At 39.1% G+C, this 16,605-nt stretch overlaps 1 protein-coding gene across 1 annotated transcript in view; it reads left to right on the forward strand.

Moving 5' to 3' along the window:
- The window catches only part of npr2 (natriuretic peptide receptor 2), a 140,333-nt gene that overhangs the window by 39,551 nt on the left and 84,177 nt on the right, over window positions 1-16,605 (forward strand). The window contains exons 6-9 of the mRNA XM_059989518.1: window positions 6,633-6,727; window positions 8,858-8,993; window positions 11,703-11,787; window positions 13,109-13,229. Of these exons, the coding sequence (XP_059845501.1) occupies window positions 6,633-6,727; window positions 8,858-8,993; window positions 11,703-11,787; window positions 13,109-13,229 (437 nt within the window). The remainder of the gene's footprint in view (window positions 1-6,632; window positions 6,728-8,857; window positions 8,994-11,702; window positions 11,788-13,108; window positions 13,230-16,605) is intronic.

Here is a 16,605-nt window from a genome sequence, read left to right on the forward strand (position 1 = left end):
TGAAATCCATTATCTTTTGTCCTTTGTGTTTCAGAATCCTTTGTGCTTTGTGTTTTGGAAATAGTTTGTGTTTTAGAAATAGTAATTTGGAAATGTTTAATATAGAAATACTCTGTAAAGTTTAACTGTTGTTTGGAGTAAAATATATATCACTGGAAATAAATGATCTGGGTTTTATACTGCTTTCTTAGCTGAAGTATCTTCTCCTTGGTAGAATAGTGAGTTTTGGCAGCTAACCTCACCATGGAGAATAAACAGGAAAGTAAGCCAGTCTTCGACCGATTGGGCAACTGCAGTATAATATCACTTTAGTGAGAGTACTTGTGGCTATTTATGTCCCATGGGGCTTAAGATCTTTGAGTTTAGAACTCGGAAGTCAGCAAATCTAATACTATCGCAGCAGCATCCTGGTAAATCTCCTCTAAATATACCCCATCCTTCCAATAATGAGGTGATCAGAACTAGGTGGTCTAACCAGGGTTTTATAAAGCTGCAAAGTTACCTTGCAGCTCTTGATCTCAATCTCCATATTAATGAAGGCCAACATACCATACACCTTCGTAATGAAGCTTTCCGGAGTTTGTAGGACTTCTTTTTAATGGGATCCTTGACTGAAATGTTTTTATTGTCATATTGCCAGAATGCTGTCTTCAACTAACAGTTCTATAAAATTTGCAAAACATGCCATATCTGCATCTAACACAGAGAAGGCTCACTCTCACAAGTTGATTGATCATGGCAGTATCTATACTGATGACAAAAAAGGTGTACACCCAGTGTGATCCTAATGTAACTGGCAAACTTGTAATTCTGCAGAGTTTCTAGACCACTTTGTTTTAATTCTCTGTGAAATATCATAACTGTCTTGAGATTTCTCAAAGCTTCCATTCTTCTTTGTTATAAATTGACTTTGAAGCATGCAGGCAATAATTTTTGCAGATGTTCTTTTTGACAGTATGGTTTATAACTTAAATATTGTAAAGAACTTTCAGTGCTTAAAGATTAAGGATTTGTTTTTAAAGATGCTGGAACACTAAATGAATTTAAGAATATGAATAAAGTTCTAATAAAAACCTCAAATTCTGCAGCGATTTTGGGAGGGTAACTCCACTGTACTTGATAAAACTTGCTTGATTACTTTGTTGTTGACTCTTCATGGGTGTTGAAATAGTTCCAGTGAGTCCATACAGTGGTCAAATGGATTAAGCAAAAGTCAGAACATAGTTTCACATAAATTATGGTTTTGACATTGTTGGATCTGGCCTGATTAAAGTATGTTGTAATTATTGCAACATTTTAGTCTTTGGGGATTAGAAATAATGATGTTCTCTATGACCGTCTATACTAGCAAATCTTCCATGGCATTGTTCACAGAACGTCTGTAGTTACAGAGACATTTGTTTTTTTTTTAAAGCCAACAAGATGATTTACTCTTTTGTGATCAGTTTTTGAGGAAAATGGTATAATTAAGCAAACTTTAGTTATATGAGGTCAATCAGAGACCAGTTCCAACTACCTGTAAACTTATGAGAAAGTTGAGAGTGTCTGATTTTTTTTAACTTCTCCTTACCCTTATGTAGAACTTAAAGTTTGAAATTTGGTGTTCACTGGCACAGATGGGGAGCATTTACAGATGTGTAAAACAGAATTATCTATGGAATGTTAAAAATTTGCATATCTGCTTCCTGTCTACAAATATTATTTCTACTTGTCACAGTTTAGTTACGTTTTTATGTCAACATTTATAATTTAGTTTCCACTGAGTAATTATTTTCCTTTTCTAAACATTACTCTTAGGATGTACTGTTAACCATTGCCCAGAAGTAACATTTGGGTGCCAATTGCTGCCATCTTGTTTGTTCCCAATCTGTTTATCAAGAGAGTTTAATTCAATAAACTGAATCATCAGGACATGATTCTTTAGGCTTCTTCTGTATTAAAGCTGCCAGAACTACCAAATTTTGCTTGACACCATTTTTGAAATTTGTCCAGTTTATTTATGTTGTCTATCCCAAGTGAGGAAACTCCTAACAATCTTGTCTTTCTTTCCTCATAGTCCCTTTAAGGCCTGTTCCTATTTCAGCCCATCAAATCTACACTGGCTCTTGGTGCAATTCCATCAGTCCTTTACTTGTTTGTCTATAAACTTTTCTTTGTCATGTCTCTATGACTTTTCACTTATTCTCCAGCCACCCAGCTGTACTGGAGATAATCTTCAGCTAATTAATCTATCAGTGTGCCTTTGGAATGTAGGAGGAAACCAAAGTTCCTTACAAAAGCCCATTTGATCACTGGGAGAATGTGCAAACACCGTACACAAATCATCGTAAATCAGAACTGAACCTGAGTCCTTGGAGCTGTGTAATTAGTGTAGTAGTAGTGTTTACTATTGTGCCAGGTGTTAAATTGGCTATCTTCAGTTTACAACCTCTGCCTTTATGATCTTCCTTTATAATGTCCCACTGTGATCTCTCAAATTCACACCTCAAATTCATAAGCTCCAACAACAGTTACTCCTTATTTTGCTAATTTATGAATTTGTTGTTCAATCATTTCATTTCTTAACATTTAATTTCCAATTGCCCACTGCAGTTTTATTTTCAAAATCTTTCTTGTTTTCCTTGTCCCATGACTTCTGGGGATCCAATATTTCATGAAATAGTTAACACACTGATTGCTGCTTATTCGAGGGGCATCCTTTTAGAATGGAGATGAGGAGGAATATCTTTATCCAGAGAGTAATGAATCTGTGTAATTCTTTGCCAGGTCTTTATGCATATTTAAGGCAGTGATTGATGCATATTTAAGAATCTATCAACCACTGGTTGATAGATTCTTGATTGGTCAGGGCATGAAGGGATATGGGGAAAAGGCAGGAGTCTGGGGCTGAGAGGAAAATTAGATCAGTCATGATGAAATAGTGGGGCAGACTCGATGGGTCAAATGGCCTAATTTGCTCCTGCTTATTTCTGCTGTAGTATTCTTTTGTTGTTGGTGATTCATAAGACACTACTATTTGGTTACACAGCCCCAGAACTCTTCTGGCGCAGCATCATAGAAAATTTAAAGCTATGTCTGCTTTCTTTAGAGCAATCTATTCAGTTCTATTGTCTACTCTTGCATCACCTAAGGCTCTGATCACTGAGATGATCTTGGATTCTGTACAGATCAGTTTTAGTAACTGTGCTTTGTTCCAGTTAATACTGCTATCACATCTTCTTCTTCTTACTCAACTCAGGCCTAGGGGGCCAGTGTCGGGCATGATGACGGACTCTCCACTCCTCCCTCTCCCTCATCAGTGTGTTCAGTTCATCTACATTAGCTGCACCGCTATCTTCTGGAAGTGTGTTGACCATAGTTTTGGGAGAGCACCCAGGGTTCATCCTGCCATGCTTGGGCTCCCATGTGATGGCTAGGCTGGCAGGTAGCCCAGGTTGGCATAGTCAGTGCCCCGCTAGTTGCAATCTTCTCACCTCGATTTTAGTAGTGAGCATCGGTAGGTCGTCATAGAGCTCGACGTTCGTCATGTGCTGTTGCCAACTCACGTCAAGAGCCATCCGGGGCATTCGTGTATAGCAACCATCTAGTGACTTTCTCATGGTCTTGGTGAGTGTCCACGTATTGCATCCATATATGAGAATGGACTCTATGTCTGCTGTGTAGATCCTCTTTTTGAGCCCTCTGGGCAGGTTCAACCTCCAGATTTCCTTCATGTCATTCATTGCTCTCCACGCCAGCACCTTCTATATCTTTATGTCCTTATCTGAACTCATCATTCTTGACTGAGATACTTGTAGTCTAAGACTTTCTTAATAGTGTCATTCCTTATGGTCTTGAGAGTACCATCGTCGCAGTTGAACACCATGTACTCTGTCTTTTTAGCGATAAAGTGAGGTTCAACTTCGTTGCACTCAATTTCAACTTTTGTCAGTCGCTGCTGTGCTTCCTCCATCTGGCCAGAGAGCAGGACTATGTCATCTGCAAAATCGAGATCTGTGAGCGTAACTGGTCTGACCCTTTTGGTTTGTCCTGGTTTTATGGTAAAACCAAGTTTGTCATGATCTTTGGTAGCTTGATGTAGAGTGTAATCAAGGACGATTATAAAGATGTAGGGTGCCAGAGTGTCTCCTTGCAGCACACCAGCTAGGAGCTCGAAAACTGCTGTTTCTCTGTCTGGTGATACAACTTTCGCCATGGTCTTTGTATAGCTGGTAGTAGTGTCAATGCAAGTGAGACTGAGCCTGCGGCACAGGCCCAAAGCCACAGGTCCCAAGATGATAGTCAGAAGGTATTCTCCTCACAGCCTATTCTTCAAGCCCAGTACACTGTGGGAGTGAGAAATGGCTTCGGCCCACTGGAGAGGGAGGAGGAAGAGGCTGCCACTGACCACTATCAATAGCGCACTCACAAATGCGACAAAGAATCTGCCTACTGTGAAGCAAACCAAAACGAGCCACATCTTGAAAGATCCTGACGTCGTCACAGCAAGAAGCGTGGTCAATACTTGTCATACCGAACTTAGATGGAGCAAAACAGAAGAGCTCAGAGACAAGCTCAAGACAGCAAAGATGAATCTCTTTGCCACCTACAAAGGAAGTGAAACTAGCTGAGAGGATTAATGGGGTAGAGGCTGCTAATGAAGACAAGCAGCATGGCGAAGCATGGCGCCTAGTCAACAAGATCAGCAGACGGAAGAAGTCCCTGTTAGGTCAAATAAGTGGCAAAACAGCAGAGAACCATGTCTGGACATGGTTTACCCACTTCAAGAACCTGCTGGGAAGCCCTCCAACGATCATGGAAGAAGAAGAGGACATACCCACGATACTAACGCAAGTCGACATCAATGACGGCCCATTCACCATAGAGGAACTGAAGAAGGCCAGATATGCACTCAAGCAGGGCAGGAGCACTGGACCAGATGGGATACCACCAGGTGTCCTTAGGAACTGCAACCTGGACAACATCTTGCTGGACATATGTAATATGGCACTGATGAAACCAGAACAGTGGTCACTCTCAAACGTTATCCCTGTCCCCAAGTCTGGATCCCTCACAAAGACAGTTAACTACTGCGGTATCAGCTTGACCTGCATCTTAGCAAAGCTATACAATTGGATGTTCACTGCACCGCCATTGACCCTAAGCTAAGATTCAATCAGAATGGTTTTTGACAGAAGCGCACAACAGTAATGCATATACTTGCTCTCCATAAAATCTTCGAGGAAGTCAAGAAGAACAGCCTACCAGCTGTGCTTACTTATAAGATTTTCGCAAAGCATTTGACTCCATTCACCAAAGTAAAATGCTGAAGATCCTGAAAGCTTATGGAGTGCCAGACCGTCTTCTGCTAATCACAAGTGGAGCTAATAAGGTGTGGAGTTGGCTGCCCTTCCTAGATCCAAAATTAAAGCTGGTGGGACCCTTTGCAACTGATTGAATGTACACACACATTAGAATGCTCTTGATATATAGAGTTTGGTTTTTAGAGTTTGGGAGGTATTTCAGGTGGTGGTGGTGGTGTGCACATTTGATAGCCCTCTTGTGTAGATACTTTTTTCTAGATCTGATTTTTTAACATTGATCTTGAACTAGGATTAGCAGGATTAGGAATCAATGGCAAAATAATTTTAAAGTTTTTTTTCTGTGGAATGAGGTGAAGGCATGAATATTGGTACAGTGATAATGCGGGGTGGGGGGGGGAATATATATTTCCAAATAAGGAGATCTATGACTTAAGATGTGTAACTTGTACTTGTGGATGAATTAGATTACAGGTTTGGAAGTTGTGGTTGAAAAAGCTTTGGCAAGTTTGTCCAATGCATCTGCCAAACCAGGAGGATTGGAAATGGGAGGCTTAAATATTCCACCCTGCATCATAAAGTTTAAAAAGTTTATTAATATATTGCTTTGTTTTGACTCCTTATCCCCAACATTAAGTTTGAAATGTTCTGACTGCTCCTGCCTGCAAGTAGCTGTTTAAAGTTTCAATGTGAGTCTGCTGAAAATCAAGTAAAATTCCAGTATATTGAAACACTGACAGAAAATGCTGAACAAACTCATCAGATCTGGAAGAAGCTGTAAAAAGAGAAACAGGGTGAATATTTCAGACATCCTTAAGACTGATAGAGAAATCAAATTAATTTTGATCTGCATATAGGAGAAATGGATGAGACATAAGCAAATGTTGAAAGACTGAGATCAGGGCTGCCCAGTGGAGAATTGATAGGTATCCAATGATTTGTGCACTTAACGGAAGAACACTGCCAGTTATCAAAGTACAAACCTTTGAGAAAAATGTAAGATGTTGGCAAGTAAGTTCCATGAGCAATTTTAACTGGTTGATTTCTAGTGAGTAGCCAGAGTTAAAATATCCTCTGACTTGTGAGAATACATATCACAATATAGGAATTGTATACATGCTATTTATCAAAACAATGCTCGATACTTGCAAGAAAACTCTAGTAATCACTGCCAATCTACTAAAATTAGAATGAGTATTATTTCTTTAAAATGCATTAAAATGTAATGTTTCTCAACATTAAGTTATTTCAGGTGTATAATTGCTCTTCTTGCTATTATTTGCTTTAATTGCTATTATTTATTTGGGATGTTTTGTTTATTTTTAATTCTAGGTGCTACTGGACTGGTGACGATTGACAAGTATGGTGATAGACTCATTGACTTCAGTCTTTGGAATATGGTCAACACAAAAACTGGGGAATATAAAGTTCGTCCTTTCATTTTTTTTATTTTGCGTATTTTGTTATATTTGTATTGGTGATAGATTGGTGCAAGTATACAATCTTCAAAATGGTGAGCAAAATAGTAAATTAGAATTTCATAAAGGGGGAATTCAATGATTATCTTGTTCAGTGAGAGCTCAGGTTGGAAACACTGAAGTGTCACTTCTGTAGCACAACAGTGAAGTTGGAATTTCACTGTAGCACTGAAAGAACTCAGCAAGTCAGGCATCATCTATGGAGAGGAATAGATAGTCGACATTTTGGTTTGAAATGCAAAACTTTGACTCTTTATTCCACTCCATTGATGCTAAGTTCCCCCAAGATTTTGTGAGTGTCACTCTTTTTCTGGGCCTTGCTCCCAATGAAAAAAAAAAGCTGGATTAGAAAATCTATTTTATATGTATTTAAAATATGGTGGGGAAAACCTATTAATGTGGACCAGTTGTAGAGTGTTCATACTTGAAGCATATGGACTAATCAGAATTTATATAGATCTGTAGTGCACCTCAGCCAAACTCATCCAGTTGGCTAAGTGGTCTTCCTGAGCTAGTCTCATTTACCTGCATTTAGCTCATATCCCACTAAATCCCCTAATCTATGAACCTGCCCAAATATATCTTTCAGTGTTTTCAAACCAGACACAAAGGATGAACCAGGAGATCCACTACCTACTGAAGTCCAAGACTGGGGCATTCGGATCAGGTGACTCTGATCTATACAGGGTGGCAATCATACACTCCAATCAAAGTAATCACTCCCTTCCTATTTGTAAGTGCCACCCTCCAACCTTACTGGACATTCTCTCAGGAATATCATCTCTCAGTCCATAATATCCACTCAAATCAAAATTGAACACACAGACATGTCCTTTCTTCTACCTCTAGCATACTTGATGTGTATAACCTGCAACCACAAGTCCTGCCTGTCTGTTCACTAGATTTCCATAATAGCTGTGATATCACAATCACACGTTGTCAACTATGTTCTGTGCTTATCTGTCAGACTTGCATCAAAGTAAGTGCAGTGTAGCTCATCAGACCTTCCTTGTACTCTGTTGTATTCCTGCGTACTGCCAAATGGGCTTGCTTTAAATTGAATATTTCCCTCGACTTTCTCATCTGGCACACTATGACTTTTATCTACCAACCCCCTATTAGACTAGTTTAAACCCTCAGTACATAATCCATGTAGGTTTTTATCTTCCAGATACTAATTTTATGGTAATTATTGGGATCACTTCAACTTAAATTACTAGTGTGAGTTATTGTCATTATTCACAGGTAGAATGTGGCATGACTCAAATTTATTGTTCATCCTTTATTTCTGCAGGGAAGGCTGCGAGCTGCTGCTGGTGCCTTGACCCACTGCAGTCCTTGTAGTCACTGGCAGGGGGAAACATTTCAAACTGGGAACTGCCTATTTAATGCAAAGAAAAGAACTATAGTGATATTACTGGGCTACAAGCGGCCAACTTACTTTTGTCAATGTGCTATTGGCACCTGCTTGAAAACAGTTTTGTATTTTGAGAGCTATCAAAGGAATCTGGGCAGGAGGGGAGATTTGATTTGAAGTAATGTATTGGACCCCAAAGAAATCTGCTGAGAATTGTGGAACAAATTGACTGGTAGATTGAGTGCCATTGCACAGAGTATATTTAAGAGCCCTTAGCACTGGAATAAGACACCTCAGTAATATCAGTCTCCACCTTGTGTGATAAACCCAGGGAAATATATTGATTTTCAAAGGTAAGCTTCACTTGCTTACACAAGTTCAGCATAAATATCAACAAGGCCTTCAATGGTTTAAAAGTTTCCAATTAAAAGTTTCAGCAGGTTCCAATCTCCTCATTTGGACAATATGCACTTCCATTAGGCTGAGTTCTACACTGAAAGTAAGCATTTATAACATTGAATACTCTTTTTTTTTATCTTGGGGTCACCAATACATTTTCAATAATTTCTGGAGCAGTCGGAGAGGGTATGTGTATGCAAGTTCACATTCACTTTTATTGTGATCTCAGAATATGCACAACTACAGTTGTTAAATATTTGATTATGTCAGAATAGTGAAGGCCAAATGGTGTAAATTTAACAGAATTTCATTGCTTTGTACAGATTGTTGCTCACTATTTGGGAACAAAAAAACAGATTTACTGGATTCCCAATATAAGGATTCATTGGCCATTGGGCTCTGTTCCAGAAGACAACCCGACATGCGTGTTTGAAGCTGATGAAACAATCTGTGAACAAGGTATTGTTTCTTGCTGTGTGAAGTTTTGAGGCCTTTCAGTATCTTCAGAATCACCACATATGATTCTATGGTATAAAAGTGTAGAGTAATATATGATAAAAAAGCAGTTTGGTACCCAGTGCTGAAGAATAATAATCAAAGTTTTTTTAAATCTTATTCACTCGAGCAGCTAATTTTTTCCTAGAACAGTTTTTGCAATGGATTATTCCCCAGAGCCCTGTACTTAAGAAACAGGACATGGTGTTGAATCTAATCCCTTAAGCTTGATTCACCAATCAAAGCAGTGAAATTTATGATCTAATATCCTATCTCTACTCTTTTTCTGTCCCTTTTCAAAGTTCCAAGTAAATTTTATTTTCAAAGTACACATATGTCATCAACTACAACCCTGAAATTCATTTTCCTGTGGGCATACTCAGCAAATCTATAGAAGAGTAATTTTAACAGGTTCAATGAAAGATAAAATAGAGCATAGAAGTCAACAAACTGTGCAAATGCAAATGTAAGTATAAATAAATAGAAACAAATAACGAGAACATGAAATAAGATAAAAAAATCCTTAAGTGAGATCACTGGTTGTGGAAACATCTCAATAGTTGAGTGTAGTTATCCCCTTTTGTTCAAGAACTTGGTGGTAGAGGGGGAGTAACTGTTCTTGAACCTGGTGGTGCAAGTCCTGAGATAAAGTAGTGACTGTAAATAGTGGCCTAATCATTAATCAGACAGAATAATATAGAATCATAGAATTGATGCAGCACTGGAGAAGCTCATCTAACCTATTGAGCCTATGACAATTCCTGGAAGAAACATCTCTACCATCCAATCTCTCTGCTCTTTCTCAGTCTCCCAACCTTATTCTCTGACAAATGTCTATCTAACTCCTTGATTTATCCCATTTCTGCCACCATTTCAGTCAATGAATTCCAGTTTCTCATTACACTAAATAGTTTTTCCGTGTATCCCCATTGTAACATTTTATGTGATTCCGCCCCCCCAGTCATTGAAGCATCAACCACTGCACCAGCTTTTCTCTATTAACCCCATTTACAAACTTGTACTCCACTATCAAATCTCCTCTCTACCTTCTTTGTTCTAAGGTGAACAGCTCCAGCTTCTCCTATAACTGAAATCTCTCATCCCTGGAACACTCTAATAGATCTTTTCTGAGCACTCTTGGGGATCTTCACATCATTGCTAAAGCATGGTGAGTGGAAGTGGATGGAATACTCCAGTTATGACCTAGCCAATATATCATGCAGTTCAACGTAACTTTGCATGTCTTTCAAATGCTAGGATATGTGCAGATGATCACCCTTCAGTACTGCGTCATTCAGTCCAAAATGGCTCTCTCCTTATTCTTCCACCAAAGTGTATGGCTTTTCATTACTTTGTATTAAATTTAAGCTGCATCTTGTCTGTCCATTCAATCAGATTGCTACTTACTGACTCGCAAACTATGGCAATTTTCCTCACTGCTTACAACACATTCTCTGCGTATATGGACATATTACTTTGCATGCCCATGTTTAATGCAAAATTGTGTATAGCACTGACCTAGGAACCATCATTTTCCACTGTCTTTAAGTCTGGAAAATCTACTTTATCTACACTCAGGCCTTGAATCCAGTTTTCATGCTGTTTCTGATCATTAAGCACAGTGCATCTCAGCTTCATTAACTGGCCATCTGTTAGGACTTTATCAATTGCTTGAAATGTAAAAAAAACTGCAGGTGTTGGAGACCTAACATTAAAAAAGTGCTAAAATATTCAGCACATCAGGCCATATATGTGGGAAAAGAAGCAGAATTAATGTTTCAGGTCATAGAATTGTACAGGGAAGGAAAGAAAAGAAATTTTGTAGAGAGGGTGGGGAGTGGGGGATTGTTACCATCAATGTTAAATCAATGAAATCAATGTTATCTGGTCAATGGGTGATTGTGAGCAGTTCAAAGGCGCGGAAAGAACAGAGGTGATAGATTGCAGTAGTTGCAAAATTCAGAGCAGGAAGGCAGGCATGGCAGGTCAGGTTGGGAAGTTTTCCACTCCCAAAGGAGGGAGAACAAAAACAAATGAATGGAGTTAATAGTGCAGATGAATGATTGATAGAGCGAAATCAAGTAACCCTAAGTTGTAGAACTTAATATTGAATCTAAGATGCTGCAGAATGTCCAAATGAAAGATGAGTTGTTGTTCCTCAACTTGCTTTGGGTCTCATTGAGGCAATGCCATACTATGGGGGCATCCTACATTGTGACCATAAAGATGAACAGGATGTTTCGACACACTTGTGCCATCATGCCAAAGTCTTGTTATCACTGTGATAATTGTAATTGGCCGAATCAAGACTGGACGTTAATAATTACCTCCATCCTCAATATTTTTGACCAAAGGACTCACTGCAAAATACCTTCATCCCAGTAAAAACTGGACAAACTCTTTACAACTTACAGCAAAAATATAGGTGGCAAGTGAAATTTTAAAGCCTGCACTGGATTTATATGTGATAAATGTTTCATTATCTATGTATCTTGGGTATATCATTATAACTGAAGCAAAGCTATTTCCATAAATGTAATGCTGCTTTATCTTTTTAAATAGGAATGAGAAGCTTTTTGTTTTTCAAGGTGTCTTTAGGCAAAGTATGAGTTTCATATTGAGTTGAGTAACCAGGTACTGCTTTAAAATGTTTTACTGTTGTTGCTTCCTTAGCTGGCTTATCAATGTTGGGAATTGTCACACTGGGAACTGGCTTCATTCTGGCAATTTTTGTGATTTCCAGTTTCCTTGCTTACCGGTAGGTAAAGTGTTGGAGTTCTGTACTTTTAAAAAAAGATATTTGACAAATTCTGATTTTGTTTTTTTTAAATAATAATGCTTTCTATTCTTTATTTAAAGCCATTGAGATAAAGAACTAAAACCACATTAAAACAAAAGTATGTTAGAATAACAAGTATGTTAGAATCTGAAACAAGAAACACATTGCCTGCAGAATTCAATGGGTCGTGCAGCAGTTGTAGAGGCAGGAGTAAAGTGAGCTGCATGTCGAGACACGTTCAGGACTGAGAGTATAGAGGAGAGGTAGCCAGTATAAAGAGGTGAGAGGGAGAAGGAGGCAGAGGCTGATATGTGGAACCAGTGATGGAGTCAGGTGGGTGGTAGAGAAGGAGGGAACGAGAACCAACGGCTGAAAGGTGATGTAGAGCCGTCTGATGCTGCTGGAATCTGTTAAGGTAGGTAATACATGGAAGCATATAAGGATGCTGGGCAGATGGAATCACTGAAGGAGGGGATAGGAGACCCAGTAGGTGAAGTGCGTGGGTAATAATTAGATGGAACCAGTTGGGGTGAAACAATGTATTTGATATTTCAGTAATATTTGAGTAAGCATTTTTTGTTTGTTTACATGATTCATTTATAGGTTTATAGGTGTAGGCCTCCGTTAGGATCGATAGAAAGTTTCCAGGGTGCAAGCTTGGGCAGGGGTTTTTTTTATGGAAGACTGGCAGTTGCCCAAGCTGCAAGTCTCCCCTCTCCACACCACCAATGTTGTCCAAGGGAAGGGCATTAGGACCCATACAGCTTGGCACCGGTGTCATTGCAGAGCAATGTGTTGTTAAGTGCCTTGCTCAAGGACACACACTCAGCCTAAGCCAAGGCTCGAACTAGCGACCTTTGGTTCACTAGACAAGCGCCTTAACCACTTGGCCACGTGGCAACACATGGGTTATAGGTAAAAATAACACGAATGGCATATGTCATTACGTGACCTCGTCGTATGTAAGTGATACATTCAAGAAATGGAAAATAAAGCTAAGTCGACATGTGATCCCGAATATTTTCTGGAGTTACAAAACAAAATAGGGATTGGTGAAAGATGGGTGAGAAAATCTGTGTGGATCAGAAGGAGAGAGAAAGGGTGGAGGCTGTGGGTTATCTGAAATAGGAAAAATCATGTTCATGCCTTTGGGTTGGAGACAGAACATGAGGTACTGTTTTGCCAAAGAAGATGTACCTGTGTTGCTAATTTATTACTTTAAAGAGAATTAATTGTAGAGTTGATGTTGCATAGCTATTGCAGGAGTAATTCATTGCTCAGCTTAATGATACCTTAACAGCAAACTAAAGCTGGAGAAGGAACTGGCCAGTATGCTGTGGCGGATCCGTTGGGAAGAATTGCAAATGGGGAACACCGATAAATACCGGAAGAGTGCTGGAAGCAGGCTTACATTATCCCTGGTAAGTGTTCACATGACTATTACAGTGCAAATTCCCAGGATCGATGAAGTGTATCCTGAAGTACTGTGGGAAGCCAGGGAAGAAGTTACTGGGGCACTTGGACAGGTTAATGGATAATTTTTAAAAATGCTCTCGAGGGATGTGGGCCAAATGCAGGCGAATGGGAATGGTAGAGCTCATCTCAGGTAAATAACTTGGCATGGTTGAGTTGGACGAAAGGACTGTTTCTATTCTATGACTCTGTATCCATGAGACCAGTAACAAGTCATGAAGGCAGCACAAATGCTGCATCCTGGACTTGCAGAGCTGCCATACATTGACTACTCTAGAAGGCGCAGGCAGTTTAATCCCACTCAGGAGACTACCAGAAAAATCTAGGTGTAGGTTTGAAGGTGTGCTGGACAGTTGAGTGTTCCATTTCTTTTTCTGGTTTAGATGATAGGGGACCATCAATTTGGCCTCTTTAATTTAAGCTAAAGATCTTGCTGTATTATTGTGAAGTAGTGGAGTTAATACTGGTGCCCCAGAAAATATTTTGTAGCCCAGGAAAAATACACACTCAGGACAACAAACACTTTTTCAAATCTTAAATTCCTTTATCTGTTTTAAATGTCTTAATGCAGAAAGAAGTGTCAAAATAAAAACAACAAAATGACTTTGGGAAAAAAAAACCCACAGTTCCTGCTATTACAATCTCAGTTTAACTTCACTGCACAGGTTTGTGTATCAACTAGTTACGTATGCAGTATGAAAATAAATAAAATATACAAATCCACTACAGAGTGGCAATTCTAAATAAAAATACAAACATTAGAATCCCACAAATCCTGTACCTTATACACAACATCAAAGATATGAGTAAATACTCCTCTTCTTAATTAAGAGGTATTCTCACATTGGCACATGTATGCTTAATTTCCAAACAAATATAGGCTATACCCTGAAACAAATCATTCACATTGCATGAACAGAGGTTAACGCATTCACATTACTCCATGACTGAATATGAATGTAACAAAACAATAAAGTAAGACAAAAATAAACGTACTATATATTGCCTTGTAGTTAAATTACTTGAAAGCCTTCTAGGCTAATAAGGAACTTCGCACAACCATGCCATCCAGCGTCAATACTTGCGAAAATCTAAAGCATTCACATGTAAAACATGTTAAATTACCAAATATTCTCGATTTACAAAAAGTATAAATGAATTTGTATGGATATTATCAAACATTGTTCATATCTCCTCACCATATAGCCAGTATGTACTCCTAGGGAAAGAAACAGCTCCCGGTACTTAATGTTCGTTTTTTAGAACATTGTAATCCTTGCTACTCCACATGTGCATAATGACTTCACCATTTTCTCTTAAAGGCACAGGCAGCTATTTTAGCAATACCAATGTGAATGCATATGTGCAGTTTAACAATAAAAAATTATATTCAAAGTAAGAAGCAATTCTTTTTTTTTGGTATTTGCTGTGCATAGATTGGCTGCTGTATTTTCCATTTTGTTGCATTGATTAGACTTCAAATGTATTCCATTCACTGAAAAGCCGTTTGGAATATCTCAGAGCTCTGAGGCTATCATTAATGGAAGTCTATGTTCTTTCTGTTCTGCAAATGTTCATCCAATCAGCCATTCTCCGTGTAACCTGAAGAGGCTGTATGTATGTCAAAGAAGAGAGGGAACATGGCGGCTAAGACTGAGCTGGATCTTCTATGGGTCAGGATTGCAAATTCTGGCTCCTTTGCTCCTTTGAGCAAAGAACAGAGGCTATGTTTTTGTTATTGCTTTCTTGCTTGCAAAATTCAGTTGCACTCAAAGCCCAGATAAACGTTGTGTACGTTGATGGTTGATGCTTTGTTACAGAGAACCAGGGTGACTGGTGGCCACAGGTCTGATTGAATCTAACATATCGGCTGAATAAAGAAACTCTGGGATCAAGTGGTTATGATTGCATAGTTCTGGCATGAACGGTTGAGGGCAAGTCACAGAGTGAAAGGCTTTGTGTGCCTTGTTATCTCCCTCTTTTACTGTCTATGATACCCAAACAATTTGAACTACTGGGAAAGGTCCTTATTGCACACAATGTAGCGTATAGGGTCAGTGACATCCTTTACAGTCACAAGTATCATTACTTTTCATCCGCATTCACATTTCTGGAACTTCACATTGCAGAAACAATGGAAACCACAATTCTTAAAGGTCCAATGGAAATTTGTCTGACATATATATTTATAATAATGAATGACAAAATGGAGAAAAAGGCCAGTGAGCTAACCCATCTCCAAATCTTTACATTGGCGCAAAGCCTTTGATGCATCTTGGCAATTTCAGATTCCTGCGTATCAACATCTCCGCGGACCTAACCTGGTTCCAATGTATCGGCACAGCTATAAAGAAGGCAAGACAGCAGCTATATTTTATTAGCAGTTTAAGGAGATTTGGTTAGTTATCCAAGACACTCAAAGACTTCTACAGATGTATCATGGAGAGCATTCAGGCAGGCTCCATCACTGTCTGCTATGGGAGGGGGTGCGAGGTGGGTGCAGGGAGCTACTGCACAGGATTGAAAGAAGCTACAGAAAGTTGTAAAATTAATCAGCTCCATCTTGGGTTCTAGCCTCCATAGTATCCAAGCCGTCTTCAAGGAGTGATGCCTCAAAAAGGCAGCATCCATTATGGAGGACTCCTATCACCCAGGACACATCTTCTTCTCATTGTTACCATCAGGATGGAGGTGCAGAAGCCTGAAGGCATTCAGCGACTCAAGAACTGCCATCCAATTTCTAAATGGACATTGAACCCATGAACACTACATTTTATTGTTTCTTTTGTTGCACTATTTTTGATTTATACATATACTTACTGTAATTTTTTAAATGATCTTTTTCTATATTTAGCATGCATTGTATTGTACTGCTGCCACAAAGTTAACAGATTTCTCGACGTACTCCAGTGATATTAAACCAGATTCTGATTCTGTTTCTGGTTGGTAGTTTGTTTTTTTATTTGATTCTATTTATGTGCAGTTGTCCAGGGACTCTGATCAAATTATGCTGCAAAGCCAAGTGAGCAGTGTGTGTTATTCCTTCCGAGGTATCCTTTATTCTCTGAGAGACACCCTCCTGGCCCAGGGCATTTTGAAATCTGGGCTCTGTTATATCGGTTGTAGGGCTGCCCTGGACTTCATCTTTGCTCTTGGTGGTGACAGGTCTCTGGTATTTCTGCTTCGGATGCATTTTTTTTAGTCAGACTAATCACAATACATCACAGGCACTACAGTACATGAGGCACAGCCTTAAGAAGACAACATCCGCCATCTAACATCCCTACCATTTGGGTCATGCATTTTCACACTGCTACCATAAGG

This window comes from Hypanus sabinus, chromosome 14, assembly GCF_030144855.1.
Source record: "Hypanus sabinus isolate sHypSab1 chromosome 14, sHypSab1.hap1, whole genome shotgun sequence".
Taxonomy (NCBI): Eukaryota; Metazoa; Chordata; class Chondrichthyes; order Myliobatiformes; family Dasyatidae; genus Hypanus; species Hypanus sabinus.